Source organism: Elgaria multicarinata, chromosome 8 (assembly GCF_023053635.1).
Source record: "Elgaria multicarinata webbii isolate HBS135686 ecotype San Diego chromosome 8, rElgMul1.1.pri, whole genome shotgun sequence".
Classification (NCBI taxonomy): Eukaryota; Metazoa; Chordata; class Lepidosauria; order Squamata; family Anguidae; genus Elgaria; species Elgaria multicarinata.
The window spans coordinates 1,017,964-1,038,529 of record NC_086178.1 but is presented as its reverse complement, the minus strand read 5'-3'; the positions used below and the strand labels follow the sequence as shown (position 1 = coordinate 1,038,529).

At 56.4% G+C, this 20,566-nt stretch overlaps 1 protein-coding gene across 1 annotated transcript in view; it reads right to left on the bottom strand.

The window, feature by feature from the left end:
• Window positions 1-524: 524 nt before the first annotated feature.
• Window positions 525-20,566, bottom strand: part of LOC134402335 (probable cation-transporting ATPase 13A4) — a 54,026-nt gene continuing 33,984 nt past the window's right edge. The window contains exons 14-30 of the mRNA XM_063131737.1: window positions 19,344-19,494; window positions 17,279-17,365; window positions 15,742-15,895; window positions 15,000-15,111; window positions 14,235-14,359; window positions 13,726-13,892; window positions 13,406-13,531; window positions 13,046-13,125; window positions 12,124-12,166; window positions 10,913-11,022; window positions 9,790-9,886; window positions 8,778-8,850; window positions 7,488-7,662; window positions 6,200-6,429; window positions 5,075-5,163; window positions 3,352-3,432; window positions 525-817 (exon numbers count right to left, since the gene is read on the bottom strand). Of these exons, the coding sequence (XP_062987807.1) occupies window positions 584-817; window positions 3,352-3,432; window positions 5,075-5,163; window positions 6,200-6,429; window positions 7,488-7,662; window positions 8,778-8,850; window positions 9,790-9,886; window positions 10,913-11,022; window positions 12,124-12,166; window positions 13,046-13,125; window positions 13,406-13,531; window positions 13,726-13,892; window positions 14,235-14,359; window positions 15,000-15,111; window positions 15,742-15,895; window positions 17,279-17,365; window positions 19,344-19,494 (2,134 nt within the window). The 3' untranslated portion in view covers window positions 525-583. The remainder of the gene's footprint in view (window positions 818-3,351; window positions 3,433-5,074; window positions 5,164-6,199; window positions 6,430-7,487; window positions 7,663-8,777; window positions 8,851-9,789; window positions 9,887-10,912; window positions 11,023-12,123; window positions 12,167-13,045; window positions 13,126-13,405; window positions 13,532-13,725; window positions 13,893-14,234; window positions 14,360-14,999; window positions 15,112-15,741; window positions 15,896-17,278; window positions 17,366-19,343; window positions 19,495-20,566) is intronic.

Sequence of the window (20,566 nt, the reverse complement as noted above, 5' to 3'; positions counted from 1 at the left end):
GCGCCCAATGTCTGGTTCTTTGGTGTTCTCTGCAGAGGCCTTGAACTGAGCTCAGGAGCTGCTGCCCAGCCCAGGGACATGTTGGGGGTGGGTGGGGAGACACATGGGGGCGGGGGCGGGGGCGGAGTGCCCTCTTCAGGCCAAGGCAGTGCAGCAGAACTCAGCCCAACCCCACCCTGCTTGAGCGGCAGCGGCCCCAGCTGGGCCCAGAAGGCATCAGGCAGGGAGAACAGCTGGCTGGCAGCTCCTGGCCCAAGAAGAGGCTCCTCCCAGGCTCCCCGCTCTCTTCCGGCATGTGCTGAGAGCTCTCCGCCTTCTTCCTGGCGCCCCCATCTCTGGTGTTCTTCTGCCATCTGCTCCGTTTCCGCTGGGGGTGGGTTGCTGACGGCCTGCCTTCCCCCCTCCCTCCCTCCCTCCCTGCAGCCTCCTCTCCTCCTCAAAGTGGTCCACGTTCCCAGGCTCTCTCTGGCACGCTCCCATTCACCACCACCACCCCTGCCCCGCCTTCTGACTGCCGTCACCCCCTGCCAAGGTGGCACCTCCAAGAACCCCATTCTGCCAGCCGCTCCCCACTGGAGCGTTGCTAGCTGATTGACCTCACTGGCTCCTCATGGCTCACAAAGGCTGGGTTGCAGTACGTGGCCCCCGAGCCACCCACGCGGATCGCCACGGACCCTGAGAAGTCCGTTTTGTTCAGGGGCGGCCAAGCGGCGTCCCTCTCCAGCGCACGCCGCAGCTTCTTGTACCGGCTCGCGGATTGGTAGCCAAAGCCTTTCTTCAGCAGCATCCACAGGGCTCGGTTCTCAATGACGGCTTCCTGCAAGGGGGGGGGAGGAGTGAGGTGCGAGCGCAGACCCAAGAGCAGGCAAGGCAGAGGAGGGGGCACCGGTGGGAAACACGGCCACAGCAATGGCCGGGCCAGAAGGTGGAGGGAAGAGACACAAGCTCTGGTGCCGTGTATAGAGGAACAATGAACTTTTTATTCTTGTAATGATGTGAAAATGCTCGACGTTTTGGATTCAGAGGAATCCTTCCTCAGGAGCTGTAAGAAGAAAAAAGGAAGGACAGGCTGCAAAACTGCAAACACAGTTCGCTTGATTAAAAAGCCTCAGCGCTGGTTGTGTGTCCTGATATCAGAACTAACAAATTTTCTGGGTTGTGTGAGCAAGCCCTGATCAAATGTGTTAGTTCTGATATCAGGACACACAACCAACGCTGAGGCTTTTTAATCAAGCGAACTGTGTTTGCAGTTTTGCAGGTTGTCCTTCCTTTTTTCTTCTTACAGCTCCTGAGGAAGGATTCTTGTGAATCCGAAACGTCGAGCATTTTCACATCATTACAAAAATAAAAAGTTCATTGTTCATCTATACACGGCACCAGAGATCGTCTCTCTTCCCTCTACCTTCCTACTGGTGCCAATTCCCTTAATCTACCCGGGCCAGAAGGCCAGGATGAAAGCTGTGGCCCCAAGGGGATCACAGGAGGAACCGGTCTCTGGTTAGGCTGGCAGGACTCACATTTCTCCTGCGAGAGGAAACGTTAAAGTGGGGCCATGGAGGGACAGAGGGGGTCTCTGGGGTGTCAGCATTCCATTGACAACCAGGATGATCAGGGGTCTGGAAACAAAGCCCTATGAAGAGAGACTGAAAGAACTGGGCAGGTTTAGCCTGGAGAAGAGAAGATGGAGGGGAGACATGAGAGCACTCTTCAAATACTTGAAAGGTTGTCACACAGAGGAGGGCCAGGATCTCTTCTTGATCCTCCCAGAGTGCAGGACACGGAATAACGGGCTCAAGTTACAGGAAGCCAGATTCCGGCTGGACATCAGGAAAAACTTCCTGACTGTTAGAGCAGTACGACAATGGAACCAGTTCCCTAGGGAGGTGGTGGGCTCTCCCACACTAGAGGCCTCTAAGAGGCAGCTGGACAACCGTCTGTCAGGGATGCTTTAGGGTGGATTCCTGCATTGAGCAGGGGGTTGGACTCGATGGCCTTGTAGGCCCCTTCCAACTCTGCTATTCTATGATTCTATGATTCTATGACAACTGCCCTGGAGGGGCTGGGAGGGCAAGTCAGCAGAGGGGCAGGAGTCCTTTTGAGTGAAGACAGGGCTAGGTGGGAGGCCCAGCAAAGAGAAATTGGACAAACTGAGGGCAGAAGAAACCAGAAGCTGAGGTTTATTTCCAGGTCATCCCCCTGCCCCCCGCGCACACTTTTTAAAGCTGTTGATTTAAGTTTCTGGATGGTTTTTGGTTTTTTGTGCTGCTTTTCATGTGTATTTGGGTATCTTTACAATTGTATGTTTTAAAATTATTTTTATTACTCCCACACTGTTTGCCACCCTGGGAACTCTTGGGAGATAAAGGTGTAGGATATTCAATAAATAGAGGAACGAAATAAACAATGCTCAGATGCACTGAACTCTGCACTCCCAACCTATCTCCCTGAGCAGTTGTGTGGGAAATAAAACTGAGGGGGCTTCCTTTAAGAAGAGCAGGTTGGAGGGTTCTATCCTGCCTTGTATCTGCAATTGGGAAGGAGTTTTCCAGCCATGCTGCCCAAGACGGAGAAGCAAAGAGAGCCGATGGCTTTCAGAGGGGAAAGCAGGCAGGTATATGAATCACAGAATAGTAGAGTTGGAAGGGGGCCTCTAAGGCCATCAAGTCCAACCCCCTGCTCAATGCAGGAATCCAACCTAAAGCATACGTTACAGATGGTTCTCCAGCTGCCTGTTGAAGGCCTCTAGTGTGGGAGAGCCCACGACCTCCCTAGGTCACTGGTTCCATTTTCGTACTGCTCTAACAGTCAGGAAGTTTTTCCTGATGTCCAGCTGGAATCTGGCTTCCTTTAACTTGAGCCCGATATTCTGTGTCCTGCACTCTGGGAGGATCGAGAATCCTGGTCCTCCTCTGTGTGACAAAGAGTGCTATCATGTCTCCCCTCAATCTTCTCTTCTCCAGGCTAAACATGCCCAGTTCTTTCAGTTTCTCTCCAAAGGGCTTTGTTTCCAGACCCCTGATCATCCTGGTTGCCCTCCTCTGAACACGCTCCAGCTTGTCTGCATCCTTCTTGAATTGTGGAGCCCAGAACTGGACGCAATACTCTAGATGAGGCCTAACCAGGGCCAAATAGAGAGGAACCAGTACCTCACGTGATTTGGAAGCTATACTTCTATTAATGCAGCCCAAAATAGCATCTGCCTTTCTTGCAGCCACATCACCCTGTTGGCTCATATTCAGCTTGTGATGTACAACAATTCCCAGATCCTTCTCACTTATAGTATTGCTGAGTCCAGTATCCCCCATCTTTTAACTGTGCATTTGGTTTCTTTTTCCTTGGTGTAGAACTCACCTCAACCACAAAGGAGACAGCAAAGGCCACCAAGAGCATGCCAACCAGGGAGATCCTCCACAGAGTCGGGGTGCACACCAGCTGTGGGGGGCGGGGGAGAAGGAAGCCAGTCAGAGACACAGGAAGAGGAGTAGGCACATCTCCCACGGGGCCCTGCAGGCATCAGGGTCAAGCCCAGGCCAGCCCCCTCCCCCACTTTTTGTCAAGGACCCCCATGTTAGGGCTGATCTGTCCTTCCTCCCACTCTCTCTCTCTCTCTCTCTCTCTCTCTCAGCAAGTTTTTCGCTGGCTGTGATATAACCACTGGTCCCAGGTGGAGTTCCTGCTTCCAGGATGGTGCCCTCACCTGGCTGACTGGGCTTCCTGCAGCTGCCTTCTGCTTGAAGGGGCCTCAATTACCTAGGAGGGGATTTTTCTCTTCCAGCACAGTTCCCCCCCCCCCCCCACAACCCCACTGGCCATCTGGGCTGTTGGATTCCATTGCCCCCTAAGCACACTGGGTGGTTTCTGGCCCCTGTTGATGTCTGGGGAGTGAGTCATAATACACAGCGCTCAAAGGTGCCCAGCAGTGTTTAATGCCGCTGCAAAGCAGGTCCCCAAATCTCGGCGGGCCCAGGAGCATGGGGAATAATGCTGCAGCTGTAATGGCAGCAGGCACCTCCTCCCCGTACATGGCAGCCTAAGTGAAACAGCTGGCCGGCCGTCTTCAAATCCCAGGCCAGGGGGTCAGGATTTGTTTGTCCCGTGGAGGGCTGCTTTCCCTTGAGGGTAATCTGCTCTCTGGGGCCGTGTGCTGGTGGTGGGTGGGACTGGAGCCAGAAGTGGGTGTGGCCACCGTCACCGGTGGGTAGAGGCAGCACAGACTAAAATGGCCAAGTCCTGAGCCAAGCGTGGGCAGGGCCACCCTCTCTCTGTCTCTCTTTGCCTCGGAGCTCCTAGAGACGGATGGTGCCAAGGGGACACCCATGCCAGGAGACCTGTGGGAGCCTGGGCCCTCGGGGAGAGGCTGTGGGACCCCCCCTCTCCCCCGCAGCAGGAAGGGAGTTCCGCCTCTGAGGCGGAGGCTGGGCGAACACCTAGCCCTCTCAAAGAGCACGGTTGCCCCAAGAGGCGGGCCAGTGGGCCCCTCTGACAAGGAGGGCTGGATTACAAAGGAGGACTCCTCAAGAGGAAAGGACACCTCCGCAACAAGGCCACCCTCCTGAGTAGGGCTTTCGCCAGAGGGCCTGTAACCCCTCAGCAGACCCAAAGCTTGCGAGGCAGCCTTGGGGCAATCACACAGGCCATACGTGCCACCCAGGGCTCCTTGGAGGAACAGAGGAGGAGGAGGAGGAGGAGGAGGTGGAGGTGGAGGTGGAGGTGGAGGAAGAAGATGTATCATCATTATCATGTTAATACTATTGTTTACATGACGCTGAGCACGGAAAGCCGAATGACGCGTTCCAGCTCTACGTTCACATTCCCAATGGATGCCACATTACAGGACGGGCCAACCTCAACCCCCCACTGCCCCCTGGACCTCCTGGAACCCAAAGGGGTCCCTGCCTGGCATGTGGAGCAGAGGCCAGAGGAGGCCAGGAAGGAGCGTCCTCTGAAGAGAGCCCCCTCCTGACCCTTCCAACCTGCCCAGACAGCATCCTCGTTTGAGGAGGCCGTGGCAAAGCCGTGGGCCTTCAGCCCGTGAGCAGCAGTGCTCGCATGGGTGAAGGAAGTTGCTACTTACATCCATCCGGGTGTAGAGGCCATCAATGTGGGCGAAGAGGAAGAAGAGGCAGACCCCCAGCTGCACCGCCAGAACAAGGACAAAGATGTCTGGAAGGACAAGAGCTCTGGGGTGAGCTGGGAAAGGCCAGAACTCACCAGGGATGGCAGAGAGGAGAGAAGCGGGTGGGGTCGGGTGGGCAGAGTTCCCGAGGGCATCCTTTAAGACGCTGCCATGCGCCCACCTCCCATGGCAGGGGTTCAGTTGACAACAAATCCAAGGGAAATATCCTTAAAAAAGGATATTATGGAGCCGGGAAAAGTGCAGAAAAGGGCAACTCAAATGATCCACGGCCTGGAGCATCTCCCCTATGAGGGACGGTTACACCAACTGGCATTGTTTAGCATTGAAAAAAGGAGGCTGACGGGAGACAGGATAGAGGTGGACAAAATTATGCCTGGTGTGGAGAATGTGGATCGGGAGACATTTTTCTCCCTCTCTCAAAATATTAGAACAAGAGGACATCCCATGAAGCTGATTGGTGGGAGATCCAGGACAAATAAAAGGAAGGGCTTCTTCACACAGCACATAGTTAAATTATGGAACTCACTACCACAAGATGTAGTGATGGCCACCCATCTGGATGGCTTTAAAAGGGGGTTGGATAAATTCCTGGAGGAGGCGAAGGCTATCTATGGCTACTAGCCCAGATGGTTGTGTGCTATTTCTCCAGTATTCGAGGCAATAAGCCTGTGTGCACCAGTTGCTGGGGAATATGGGTTGGAGGGTGCTGTTGCACCATGTCCTGCTTGCTCATCCCTGGCTGAAGGCTGAACTAGAGTGCTGGACTAGATGGACCCTTGGTCTGATCCAGCCTCAGGGCACTTCTGATGTTCCTATGTTCTTATGAAAACCATACTAAGGAGAGAGTCTGAACACCCTGTAAAGGCCAGCCCCAGTGGAGAGGCCTTTGCAGTGCTTTCAGGAGAGGCTGAGGCCCAGGGCTGAGCGTATTTTGCGCCACAGAAGGGTGCTCCACAGGTGTACAGGGAGGACGAACGGTGGCCGAGGGCACGGAGCCGAAGCCTTGGGGGGAAGGGCTTGGGGTGGGGATTTTGGCCTCTGTGCTTGCCTGGTAGCTCTTACAATTTTTGTACACAGGCTGCCTGAATGGCTTCCCCTTGGAGAAGACCAGGGCCACCATGAGGCAGTGGATGGTGCAGAGGAGCCACAAGGTGGTGTTCTCGTAGCTCCGGTAGCCTTGGTCGTCGGCTTCCCCTCTGGCAGCGGGTCTATTCGTCAGGCTGCCTCCCTGGGTGACGTTGGCCAAGACAGGAAATTCCTCGGGGCTCGTCCCATTCCCTGGGCTGCAAGCGCTGAAAGGGAACCAGGCGGGCGGCTGAATTCCAGCAGACAACCAAGACCCACCACAGACTCCGACCTGGTTCTTGGGATAGAGCGGCCAAGCGGTGGCTGCCGAGGCCTCCCAGAGAGAGCTGCTTCTCCAGCCGTGCCCTGAAGACTCCCACGGACACCCAGAGGACAGTGGAGGAGCCTGGCTGCGGCCCCCCACAACCCCCAATCTTATGTGAACCGCCCAGAGAGCTTTGGCTGTGGGGCGGTATACAAATGCAATAAATAACAACAACAACAACAACAAGGACCCAGCACCCTGTTTCTGACACTTCCAGGAAGCCCTCAAGCAGGGGCACGAAGGCAACAGCTCCCCTCCCCCTCCATGCTGTTTCCCCAGCAATCCACTTTCAGGGGTAGACTGCTTCTGTCCATGAAGGTTCCATTCAGCTAACAGCTGTTAACAGATACATTAGTGACGAATGAATGTAGTCCAGCCTTCACTCAACCCGGTGCCACCCAGAGGTGTATCATTCCCAAGCACCATGCCATAGCATGCTGCATGGGAATGATGGGACTTGCAGTCCAACACATCTGAATGCCACCAGGTTGAGTGAAGGCTGGACTAGTCCCCTTAATGAGTTGCCTGCAGCCTCCACCCCCCCCCCGGCCCCGTCTTCCACGATCCCTCCAGGTGGGAAGTGACGCTGCTGCGATGATCTGGACCACGGCAAAACCCTTCCACATCTGTTATTGATGTCCACGCCCAGGACACGTTAACCCGTTGCTCGAGGGCAGAGTGAACAAAGCAGATGTTGAAAGAGTCGAGGGAGGGAGGCAAAACGTGCCCGCCTCCCCTGTCCTCGCCGCTGGGACTATTCTCATGGGCCCCCTCCTCTCCCGACCCCCCCCCCCAAACTCGGAGCAGCCGGGGATGGCGCTGCAGGCAGCATTCCAGAAGAGTGAGCCCTTCTCCCCTCCTCCTTTCCCCCCACGCAACATGGCCGGGACCCCCACCATTAATTAGGCGGCAGGGGCTCAGCCCGCCCACCCCGTCCCAGCTGGGCAGGCCCGGCCCTACCTGCCGACACCGTCCGGGGAGTACCACGGCTGCTGCTGCACCAGCACGAAGCCACAGACCTGCACGGCCAGGCTGAAGAGGAGGTTCAGCACCACGGAGAACAGCAAGGGCGGCGAGGTGAGCCGGGCCGGGGGCCTGGCCGGGACCAGCTTCGGGTAAGCGCCGTTCAGGCTCACTGCGGAGAGAGGCGGCGCGGCGCCAGGAGGCGTCAGGGTGGGAGCAAGGCGGCCCCAGGTGTCTGCTGGACGCTTGGCCCTGGCGGGAAGGGGCCGGCCCCTGCCACGAGGCGCCTCCACGTCCCACTCTGGGGTGAAACTTGGGCCCGGGACTTTGCAGCTTTAAGGCTGAGCGTGTGGCGCTGATGTTTTATTGGGTTTTAGGGTTGGTGTTTTGGGCAGTATAAAAATGCAAGAAATAAACATGATGATGATGATCAACATCTTGCATCTAAAACCTACTTCTGGTCAGCTACATCAGCCTGCAGGTGGATACAGAAGGATCCCCTCCTCACAGAAAGCAAGCGTGAAAGGGAAATGGGCTCCAGCCATGCCTTCAACCTGGCATGCTAGATCTCTACGTGAAAGGAATTGGAATGTCTCTCAATACAAAAACCAGTCAACCCACCAATCCCTGCGAATACAGAAACTAACGTGGCATTTGTCCTGACGTGCTAGTTTAAAGGGTACAGGGGACTTGGCTGTTTATCTCAGGGGCATTGGAAGCACCCTCAGTCCAGGGAGCCCCCGCCTGTAGTCAAAAGAGGCACAGCGCAGGTGGGGGCCCCAGTGAAAATGAGGCACCTGCGACGGCAGAACGAAGAAGCCCTTTTGCTTGTCCACACAAGACACGAGGTGCAACCATTACGCATGTTTAGGTGTGTGGGGGAGTCATACAACTCCCAGCATCCCCTGACCACGATGGCTAGCTGGGGGATGCTGGGAGTTGTGGGACTTCTCCCTCCCCTCCCCCCCGCAAACATGCCTAGGGTGGCCTCCCTTAGTTGTCCTCATCTTTTTCTGTGCTCCTGCAAATAAATCCTCTCTTCTATGTTAGTTCTGAAAAGAATGGGTCTACATCTCCTGGACGACACGACTCTATCGCTTCGTAATTATTTTCTAACAGAGTAACCCTTTCTTTATTTCTACCGACGGAGGAGGCCCGTCCAGCCAGGAGCTGCCCTGGTTCCCCCCTCACTGCCCAGACTGGTGGCCCTTCCTGGCTATTCTGGGTGAAGGAAGACCCTGGCTGGCCACACGCCCGTCACACACCACGGAGTCCAGAAGTGCTTACTTGTCATTCCAATGACAGTGTTGATAGCCAGATCCTGGAACAAAAACTGGTAGTTTCCAAAGGTGTTTAGTTGCTGGAAGAGAGAAAGACGGGGCCTCTTTATAGCTCTGTGGGCCACCAACACAGCGACGCCTCCTGCGGCCTCAGGGAGACGCCTGCCTGGCACAAACACGGCCGGACCACAGAAGGCAGACGGGCCTGTCTTGTGATGCTGCCCCAGAAGGGTGTCTCTTGCCCAGCTGTGCCGGAGCCGGAGGCCTTCTGTACACAAGCGCATGTCCCCCCCCCCGCCCCGAGCTACGGCCCTCCTCCAGCAATATCATTCAAGTACTTTACTGGTGGCGATCTGGAAAAAGATCAGTAGCTTTGGGGAGCCAAACTCCCTTGGTGCTCCACTATCCCCGGTGCCCTCCTGCTGTCCTTGCAGCCGCTGCCCTCAGTTACTTCCACATACTTTTCTAGGATTCTATTTAGGGTGGATTCCTGCATTGAGCAGGGGGTTGGACTCGATGGCCTTAGAGGCCCTTTCCAACTCTACTATTCTATGATTCTGGTGGAGTCAACGTTCCACTTCCAGCTGCCACGTCGCTTAATAACACCACTTGGTTGTGGCAGCCATCGGTTGAAAAGGACGTGCGGGCACCTCTCTCCAGCATCATGAAGAAGCACAGCAGGCAGGTCTGGGGAGCCTGGAAAAGCCACAGCTACCGGGCGGAGCACTGGCAAGGATCCAGAGAGACGGCGGAGGCAGCAGTGGCGGTGGGGAGACGTTGCTGGCCGGCCCTACGAAGTGCTCCTCTTTGCCCAGGGCCAGTCCCTTCCGTACGGGAGGGTGGGGGGTGGCCCTACAAAGTGTCTACGCCTACCTGAGTTCAGAGTGCAGCTCCCTCCGGCCAAGGATGAGCATGCCATTGGCAGGAGGGCATCCACACCGCTGGAGGAGATAATCCCTGCCACCACCCAGCCACCCAGCTCCAAGAGAGAAACGGGGCTCCGTCCCCGATCACCGTACCCAGTAGAGCAGCAGGACCCCGGTGTACTGGATGATGCTGTAGAGGGCCATGTATTTGAACATGCAGAACGAGGTGACGAGGGCGGCGCGGCCTTGCCTGTGTGGGGAGCAGGAGAAGGGTTAGCAAGGGATGCGCAAGAACGCCCCACCCCCAGGCTGTGGGGGGAGGAACTCTGCAAAGCACAGAGGAAGGAAAGGGGGCCTCCTGCGTCTCTGGGGCTTTTCAGACCCTTTGTGCAAGGGCAGGGAATCTGGTGTCCTCCAGAGGTTTCGGACTACAATTCCCCTAGGACCTAATCATTGGCCAGGCTGGCTAGGGCTTATGGGGGCAGTAGTCCACAACACCTGGAGGGCACCAGGTTGCCTACCCCTCCCTGCATCCGTCAGAAACACTACTCTGTTTGCTGTTGCCCCTCCGCCCCTCCGCAGAGCTCCTCTGGGGAGCTGGTGCGGGTGTGTGTGTGTGTCTGATGTCAGCTGGAGAAGCCGAGCCGGAGCCTTTGGCCACGTGCTCCTGCAGAACACAGTGCCTCCGACAGTGGGGGTGGGGGGGCTTCAGCTACAGGGCATTCAGAACGCAGAGGGTGCCTGAAGCCCCAGGGGCCACAGCTGCTCCTCCCGCAGCACGCAGCCCCGGAATGCCCAGCAGGAAGACAGGTTCCTCTGGTTTTCTCCCATGGAACTGGGTTGGCTTCCATTGGCTTCTATGGGAGAAAGGCTTGGGTCCCCAATAAGTGAAATCACTGAAGTGGAGCTAGGCTGACCCCCGCACCCCTCTGCAACTTTAGGGCCAACTCTGGTGTTCTCCAGGGTTTTTCTATTATCGGGCATCCAGTCTAAAGTCTTCTCCCCAAATTCAGCTTTTGGCAACCCCTGCAACATGCAAACCTGAATGAAAACAGGGGCCAGGGCAAGGGAGCGTTGCTACTAAAAATCAATTCAGGTCCATGACTGTCCTTATTCGCTGACTCGGTCTCTTTACAACGCTCACGGGAGGCGTGTAACTTGGGCATTCCAACGTTCAAGCAGGAGAAGCAACTCACGAGGCCAGGTCTTCATCCGGCTTGGCATCCCACTCTCCCTCTGGGCTCTAGTGGCAAAGGGGCAGAGGTCACAGGCTCACCTGATCAGCTCTGGGACGCATTCTATGTTGGGGGTCCTGGAGGTGAAGGGCGAAGCCACGGAGGCCTCCTGCTCGGAGAGGGAGATCCCCGCGTGGGCCACCTTCAAAGCCTAGAGAAATGCAGGAGGCTCAGAACCGTGGGGAAGGGAAGTCCGGCTCCATGTAATGGAACACCCTTACCTGCCCCCACCCCCTTCAGACAGTAATTACATTTATTTATACAAAAAAAACCACATTATACCACTCAGAGTGACAACCAACAATTATAACTAAAAGAACACACATAATGAACACATTTGCCCCCACCAAATGTGGCTATGATAAAAACAAAGCCATTGTAGCAGAGAAAATAGAGGCATCAGATAAAAAACACAACCCATCTGGTAAAGCAAAAGCTGGCCTAAAGCTTGAATCATCCCATGGAGCTGATGGGTGGGAGATTCAGGACAGATCAAAGGAAGGATTTCCGTGCAGAGTCAAACGATGGAATTCGCTACCACAAGGCGTAGGGATGGCCACCAATTTGGATGGCTTTAAAAGGGGGCTGGATAAATCCCTGGGGGAGAAGGCTAGCAAGAGCTACTGGTCAAGTAGTATACTTATTTATTACTTATTGCGTTTCTATACCACCCAATAGCTGAAGCTCCCTGGGCGCTCCATACTTCTGAATACCAGTTGCTGAGGACGGCAAGCGCTGTGTTGTGGGTCCCTGGCCGAAGGCTGTTTGGCCCCTGTGTGAACAGAATGCTGGTCTAGATGGACCCTGGGTCTGATCCAGCCTCAGGGCATTTCTTGAGTGGGAGGGTGCTGGTGCTGCTGTTGTGCTGATGTCCTGCGTGTGGGCTTCCCACTGGGGCATTTGTCCGGTCACTGTGAGAATAGCATGCTGGAAAGCAACACACGGCTACACTGGAGGCCTTCAAGAGGCAGCTGGACAACCATCTGTCAGGGATGCTTTAGGGTGGATTCCTGCACTGAGCAGGGGGTTGGACTTGATGGCCTTGTAGGCCCCTTCCGGCTCTGCTATGCTATGATTCTATGATGGAAACTGCAATTCTGCCTTTGCATCTTGTCCGTTGGATGAAAGAACGCACCTCCACCTCCCCCAGAGCCAGCCTGCCATGACCGGAGATCTCACACGCCTTGTCACATGTAATCCTGCCACAGACGGTTCTGAACCAACTTCACTGAGCAATTCTTTGAGAACTTACCCCACAGTCATTGGCACCATCTCCGCACATCCCTACAAAGTAGCTGGAAAACAAGAGTGGAAAATAAATCAGAGCTGCTGATTGATTGATTGATTGATTTGTTACATTTATATACCGCCCCATAGCCGAAGCTTTCTGGGCGGTTTACAAAAGTTAAAAACAGTAAACATTAAAAGTATACAAAATTTAAAAACATAAAAACAACAGTATCCGTTTAAAAACAACAGTTCTGGGGGTCCATTAGAAACAAACTTAGCATTGTTAAATGATGTTAAATGCCTGGGAGAAGAGAAAAGTCTTGACCTGGCGCCGAAAAGATAACAGTGTTATCCGTGATGACAACAGAACGTTTATTTCTGCCCTCTTTGCAGAGAGGGAAAAGCATCCATGGAGGGAGGGGAGGGGAGGGGAGGGGAGGGGAGGGGGTTCCCTAAGTCCCACCAGGGTAGGTAGTGGGGAAAGCTCGCTTGCACTGAGCACCGTGCCCTAGCAAGGTATGCTGCCGCCCCCCCTCACGTCCAGCTCACCCTGAGCCAGGGGACTCCCAGACCTTGCAGGACACCCCTGAGGCTTATGGGACATGGGCTCAGGTCGGCAGCTGCTATTTCAAAGCCCCTGGGGCCTGAAACTTTAAAGGAAAGCTCTGAACTTAGAACCGAGGCCCATCGGGGTGATGCAGACACATTCAAATACAACAGGCGGCAATTTGTTCCCCAACTGTTTAAGGCTTTAAAGGTCAAAATCAGCCCTTTAAGTCGGGCTTGGAAACGATGGCAGACCACCGCTCAACTTCTGCTGGCTTTTAATTGCTCCTTCTTTGTCACGTCTCTGCTCCTCCTCCAATTCCTACGCTGTATTTTTTTTTTTTATTTGGCAACTTTAAAATGCAAAGCTGATTTCCACGTGGGACGGATTCACTCACTCCAGCTTCTGGAACTCTTGCACCAGGCTGGCTTTCTGAGCAGGAGACATTCTGGCGAACACCGTCCCGTTCAGGAGAAGCTGCGGAGGGAGAGGCGGCGGTCAGAAGGAGGCCGGGAAACAGCGCAATATGACACAACCGCCTCTGAATGGGCCGCCGTGGCAGCAGCAGCAGCAGCACCCGGGCCTGGGGGCGACTTGGAAGGCCTGGGAGGGCAACAGGCAGGCCCAGGCTGAGCTCCGTTACATGGGGACTTTGCTCCCGGGACTGGCTGGATCGGAGCAGCCTTCTCTGGAGGGCGCCGTCTGCTGCTGCCTGCCTGCCCCCAACGGCACTGCTGCTCCACGACCCCAAACTCACCTTTGGGAGTAAGTGCGCGAAGTGCTGGCTGATGACCTCGTAAGAGCTCCCGCTCAGGCAGAAATGGTAGCTGCTGCCACATCCAGGCTCAGACCGAGGCCCAGCGCCAGTAGGAGCGTAGCTGTCCTGCAAAAGAGGGACGGTGGCGAGTCACGGGCTACCTTGGGAGCAGCCCCTGGCCTGAGAGCCGCAAGAGGCCTCCCACCTAGGCCAACACCTTCTCACAAGGCAGGGAGGCCCACGGGCCAGCTGCCCAGATGCTTGCCCAGCTGCTGCCGCTGGGCCCCTGCTCTCCCAGCCCGCCCAGAGAAGCCCCTCACCTCCGCTCCGCTGCAGCCGTTCGCAGTGCTGCCCTCCAGGAGTTTCCAGGAGACAGAAGCGGAGGGTTGCCCGGCCTGGGCGTTCGCCTCGACAAGGATCACTTTGCTCGCCTGCGGAATCATGCCGGCGTCTCTGGCGACCGTGATGGCCGTCTGAATGTTGTCACCTAGAAAGTCAAGATGGGGCGGGCGTGGGTGGGTGGGAGGCACAGAGGACTCTGGGTGCTTCCAAGGGAGGGCTCCTAGCGGGAGCGACCCGAAGGCCTTGTGCAGCTCTTCCGTCTTTTTTCTTAACGGATTTTCTGCGTTACGGGAAACGACGGAAGAAGCTAAAAGAAAAGAGCTTCTGTTTCCTTCCAGCTTCTGGAAGTGGAAGACGTGGCCCTCGGGGCCTCCCATAAATGAGGCGGGGTGTGTGTGAAGGCCTCTTCCGGAAGCCCTTCGGTCCCATCCTTGCGCTTCGAACTACGGGGCAGGGAAACGCCTTAGCCCCTGGGAGACTCGCCCACCTGTGACCATCACGCTCCGGATGCAGGCGGCGCTGAGCTCCTCCAGGACAGGCCTCGTTTCGCTTTTCAGTCGGTTCTCCATGATCAGGAGGCCCAAGAAGGCCAGGCTGGACTCCACCTCCTCCCTGGGCAGGAGAACCGGACACGTCGTCACAGGCCTCATCCCGCTCAGCCCTCCTCTTCCCAGGGCACAATCCACCCGCCAAGGGGCAGAAAGGCCCGGCCCACGGCTCTGCTCCAAGCCAACCCTCTTCCCACTGCCTGTTGGGTCCGTAAAGAATGGGGCGCAAGAGGAGAGCTGTGCGATCACCACCTAGTCCAGTGCCCCGGAGGCAGGCAGAGCCTCCTCTGTCTAAGACAGCCATCAGAGGAAGGAGTCGTCGCCTTCACGGCCTCCCTGGGGGCAACGGATGGCTCCGTCCCCATTAGCCCACAATGAATGGCTTCGCCTCCAAAGCCACGAAGCCCACACCAAGCGGCCCCTTTGCCCAAACCCCTCCGAACGTGGGCTCGTGCGGTGCAGCCTTAAGCGACGGAGGCGGCTCTTCAGTGCTGCTCACTGGCTCTGCCTGACCGTTCAGCCTTCAGACCGCCTGGCCTCCTCAGGGCTGGGCTTGGTTTTACAGCAGGCTGTGTTCAGGTGTGCCCGTGCCTCCTCTCGTGGCCCCCGGCGGAGGCTCTGCCCTCCCCTCCCACGTGGGGCAGACATGGGGCCTTGCCTCTGCCTGCCTCCCGGACCGGACCTGGCAGAACCTCTGCTCTTACCTGGTCAGGGAAGCCGTTGCCGTTGCGGCCTGCAGAGGTTTGTGCGCCAGACCAATGACTCTGAAGCCGCCAGAAGTGTAGTGCTGCAGTTCACTGGTGAAGCTGGGGGGCACTGCAGGGGGGGGAGAGAAGACAGTCAGGTCTGCAGGGACAGTGCCCCACTGCTTTGGGGGGGGGCTGGGCTACCCCAGAGTGAGCCTGGCAAGTTGCCCTTGGAACCACCCAACCTGACTACCAAGACACTGTTATTGGGCCCAGGAGCAAGGCATCCTTTGGACACCCCTTCCCCATTTCCACCTGCAGCAAGCAGAGTTGAGGTGGGGGAGACCCCCCCCAGCAGAACTACAGGTGGGGGTGCCCAGGTCTGCAGCTGCCCTCCGGAGAGGGGTTTGGGAGTCACAGGGAGCACCCAGCTGGACACGCGGCAGCACATGCTGGGCCCTGTGGCCGCGCTAAGGAACGCACCACTGCTCACGGCTCCCTGCTTCTTTCAGGACAGCTGCATGGAACTGGGGGGTCCAAAGATCAGGATCTTCTGAAGTCCCTGAGAGAATCGGGAGCCCTCCCTGGAGCGGCGGGTGCGAGTGGAGGGGAGAACCCGGGACATTCTGCTCCACGCCACCTGCCTGTGGCAGAAGCCCCCGGGGGGCAGGCCAGGAGTGGGCCAGGGCTCAGCAGGAAGGGCCACCCCAAAGGGTGGGAGGGCAGAAAGAGCGCAGCGTGCGCGAGGCCGGGCGGCCACCTGTTTCTGGCCTGCAGAAGTGGGCCACCCTCTCCGGAGCGCCCTTCATGAAGACGTGCCGGTCCCCGCCGAACTCCTGCGCAACGACAGACATCCTCTGCAGGGCTGATGAGAACGGGAACTGGCGTAAGATGGCCATTCCCCCCCTGGCAACCTAGGGGCAAAGGCAGGAGCTGGAGGACTCGGCGGCCAGGCCGGAGGTTCCTGAGGCTGGCAGACGAAGCAGGGCCAGCGACCTGAGAGGGCTGAAGGGTTAAGAGCAACGGCAGACCAGGCGCACCCCTGCATTCCTGCTCAGAAACCGCCACCCCATCTACCCTGATGCTGCTACCTGCCCCATGGCAGTTATAATTGGGAAAACAGCACAGGGGGAAAGAACTGACCCCCCACCTCCACCCCCACCCCTACAGCTCCGGTCCAGATCAGACCTTTTGGAGCTGCTATTGACACTTTTAGAAACGGCAAAAGGGCTCACGGACGGAGGGACGCACTGCGGTTGTGTCTTGTTGGTGCCTAATCGTCAGTGAGCAAATGGGATCCAGCAGAGAGATCTTTGCTGGGCAGGGGAAGGGTGGGGTGGGGGTGGGGTGGGGTGGGGTGAGCAGCAGTCCTGCTGGGGGAGAACTTTCCCACCCTTCCCCATTTTGATCTTTCCCCAGTTCCCCTGCTCCAGATTGAACACAAAACCCAGCACCACACCCCCACACGTTCACACTGGAAGGGAGTGGACGGAGTGCTGTTTTCATGTCTCCATTTTTTTTACTCATGGTTTGGGGAACACTTGGTGGGTGATGGTGGATTCCAGGTTAAGAACCAGCTGGCCCAGATCAAAGGAGGGAGGGGCCGTCTCACCTCCACGGAGCCCAGAGCAGCGTTGGTGGGGATCCTTCCTAGCTGGTCTCCCACTTAGCTTCAAGGACGCAACTACAGCAGGCGCCTCCTTAAAGGGGAGTGGCCCTTCGCGCAGCAGGCAATAGGGATCGTGGCCTGCATTCTCGCCAGGGATGCGCGAGGAATTTGGTCTCTGCAAATCCTGATATGAACTGTCCTACTCTGCACCTTCCAGACTAAGAGGCAGATTGGAACTCCGTTATCCACCAGATTTTGCATTTCATAGAATCATAGAATAGCAGAGTTGGAAGGGGCCTGCAAGGCCATCGAGTCCAACCCCCTGCTCAATGCAGGAATCCACCCTACAGCATCCCTGACAGAGGGTTGTCCAGCTGCCTCTTGAAGGCCTCCAGTGTGGGAGAGCCCACCACCTCCCTAGGTCATTGGCGAATGTTCTGATGCAGTTCTCAGCTCAAAAAACCCAGTCCAAAATACATTCTAAAAATCATAGTTTTAGAGACAGTGCACTTAAAAGCATGTGTTTAAAGGCAGATTTGTTTTTAACAATCACATATTAATGCGGGAACAGGACGGAACGGACTTCTGGTTGAACAGAAGAAAAAATTAGATCAACGGATTCACCCATCCCTAATGAGAACTCCTCGTGTTAAAAAGAACAGAATCAGTGACAGGCAACTGAGCTCACCTGTTCAGCTTTGGTGCCTGGTCTGACCGTCACAGCATGTGCCAGTTCTCCATCTTTACCTTCCTCACCTTCGGATTCCTCTATTTCCTGTTGGTTTTAATGGGGGACAAGAGCCTCTATATCAATGGTTCCAAAGTGGGCGGTACTGCCCCCTTGGGGGCAGTGGGATTGCATAGGGGGGCGTTAAGAGGCAAGGGGGTGGCAGGGGGCGCTCGAGGTGGTATTTTCCGAGAAGCGCCTCTCCGGAAGGTCTTAAAACCCAGGGACATTTTTATGGGAGAAGGTTGTTTGGTCCCAAGCCATATAGGGGAAGAATCCACACATGTATTAATACCGTTTAAGAAGAGTCCTTTTAACGGTGAATTGAAATGTTTCAAAAGCACCAAAACCCTAATGAAGAGACATACCCTGCTTGGTGTGCCCCGCCACGCTGGCTGCAAAACAGAGGCGTTCGCTCTCTTTTCCCTCCCTCCCTCGGCAAGCCTACAGCAGGTGCTTTGGATTTTGAATAAATATTAAATTAATTGCTACTGTTTTGAATTTTATTGTTATTATCTTCCTTAGTGGGTCATTGAAAACCACTATTCTGAATAATGATTTTTATAGTGTAGGGTAGGGGGGCGCTGGGCATGAGTTTGTGGAACCAAGGGGGCGGTGACCTGAAAAAGTTTGGGAACCACTGCTCTATATCTTCCCAGGATCCGTGCCGTCTGCCCTTGTTTAAACTGTGTGATGAGAGGCACAGGACTTTAACCTGCAGCCAAGAGCTTCAGGCAGGGCACCGTCCCAAGGGAGCCAACGCTGCAAGACAAGAAATCTGTGCGCATATGGATCAGAGATCCATGGATCAGAGGCAGTACGCCTCTATACCCCAGCTGCTGGGGAACATGGGCAGGAGGGTGGTGCTGCACTCATGGCGTGCTTGTGGGTTCCTGTGTGGACAGAATGTTGGACTAGATGGACCCTGGGTCTGATCCTGCCTCAGGGCTCCTCTGATGGTTCTTAGAGAGGGTCACTCTCCTTGCGCTTACTCAAGAAAAAGTGGTCCTTTCAGCGGACAGTATGCAAATGCTGCGTTCAGAAGACAGCTGCTGCTGCCTCCGTGCCAGAGGACAGGTGATGCCCAGGAGGCCAAATGATACGTCTTTTTCAGCTGAACTGGGTTGGCGTAAGACCGGGTGGAGCATCTCTTTCGGCCTGAGGGCCGAATTCGGTTTTGGAGAAGCTTCTGGGGGCCATATTGCAGTGGTGGGGGGAGGGGGCGAAGGCATGGGGAGGGGGGGCAAAGTTCCAAACAACATCATTAGGGTGCAGCTGAAAATTCTTCCTGCCCGTAACGGAGCCTCCCTCAGAAGAGGCCTTTCAGAATGAAGGAAGACTGCCCAAACGCAGGGGAACCACCCCACCAGGGCTCAGGGAACAGCGGCAGACAGCTGGGCCCCTCTGGGGAACGCTGGAGGGCCGGATCTGGCTCCCAGTCCTGAAGTCTGGAAAAAAAAACCACACAATCCCCCCCCCCCCCCCGTGTAGGGCTACGAAGGCTTCCCTCGCAGAGGTCTGCGTCAAGCAAGGCCCCCCTAGGAACGGCTTTGCTGGATAAGGCCAATGGCCACCCAGCATTCTGCGTCCACTGGCAGCCCACCAAATACCTCTGGGTGCTCAGAAGCAGCCTGGGAGACGAGAGCCGACCTCCGCTGTTTGCCCACAGCACCTGGGACCCGCAAACTCACAGGAGTGCAGAATCCCCTTTTCTGGCCCAGTGGAAGACACCCCTTTGTCAGCCTTGAATTGCCTTGGCCAACGTTCTTTCAGAGGAAGGCGTTACGAGGGAAATGCTTGATCGTGGCAGAGGGCAAGAGAGGAGGCTGCCTTGGGCGGCAGGGAAGGGGGACCCAGGAGAGGCAGGTGGCAGGCCTCGCCCCTTGCTCTGCGTGGGCTTTCGGCAAGGGGGAGCCCCCACCCCCGTTGTGTGGGTACCAATTCAGGGTACTGTGAACAGCACTGGTCCTGAGTAGCCTTTGCCCCCCCCCTGCTCCCCCGGTCAGTAGCCCACATGGAGCTTTACCCAGTGAGTCGCTTCAAACATCTTCAGGTCCAGCGGATCGCCCTGAATCTTCCCGTCCAGGAGCACCAAGGAGTGGCAGCTGGCCATGGCGCCACAGGCCAGGCCCCAGGGCATCGGGTGGGCGGAGGAGAAGCGGTGGGCGCCCTGGAAGCTGGTTGCGGGAGAGAACGAGCGAGTTGCCTTCACGGGAGACCAGCAAGGCCGCGCTGCGAGCGGATCCCCAGGAAGCGGAGGGAGGGGTCGCCCCAACCCTTGTTATCAAAAAAAGTCTTTTAATCAGGGACCATCCAGAACATTTTTGAGCCCTCAAAGGTCTCCGTCAGGGGACTATGGATGAAATCAAGTGCAAGACTTCCCCACAGCACCTTTGGTCTGCCCCTTCTGCCCCCCTGGGCCGTCCCAGCCACCCCTCCTTTGGCGACGCCCTCTCCCCGATGGGGCCGAGGGGCCGTGGCGGGAGGTTGCCACGGACGACTGGGCGCTGAGCCACCTAGCCACTTCTAGCCGGTCCACTCCTTTCAGAAGCCTTGGCCATTTTGGTGCCTTATCGGCTTTAGGGCCGTTCCTGGAAACAAACACACCCGGTGCCTGTGCTTGCATGGCAGGAGGGGCCAGATGTGCGAGGGGCGGGCGGGCGGGGGGGACACGGGCTTTGGCGCGGGGATCCACCCTTGAGCTCTTTCGGGGGAGCTGCAAGACCTCCCTGGGCTGCCTTGCTCAGCATTTTGTTTCACCCCGTTGGCGACGGAATTTCTCATGGATGCTTTCACAGGAAGCAGGATCGGGAAAGGAAGAGACTCTGGCCTCTTGGGAGCCCGGCTGCAGTTTCCCACCCACCGGAAGCCTCCAGGTTACGCTACTGCAACGCGTTGCACTTCCTAGAATCTGCAGTTAGTTCAAGACACAGTTGAGGACTAGACGGGGAGCCCAGGAATCCGTAAAGGCAGGCAGGCAGGCAGGCAAAGCGCCATGTGTAGCTTTGCTCCCCCTGGGTTGGAAGAAGGTGCTTCAGGTGATCAATCAGAATCAGCCTCTGAAGTAGAGGAGTCGGCACCAGAAACAGGCCAGCCTGTACCAGTGGGGGAGGAAGCTCTCACGGGCTCTTCACCAGCTGGTGGTGAACTCTCTCCAGAGCTTATCTCATCAAGGGCAAATAATACACAGTCAGTGGGAAGCCAACATTCTTCTGAAGGATTGACCATGAACAAGTTAGCCGATCCTAG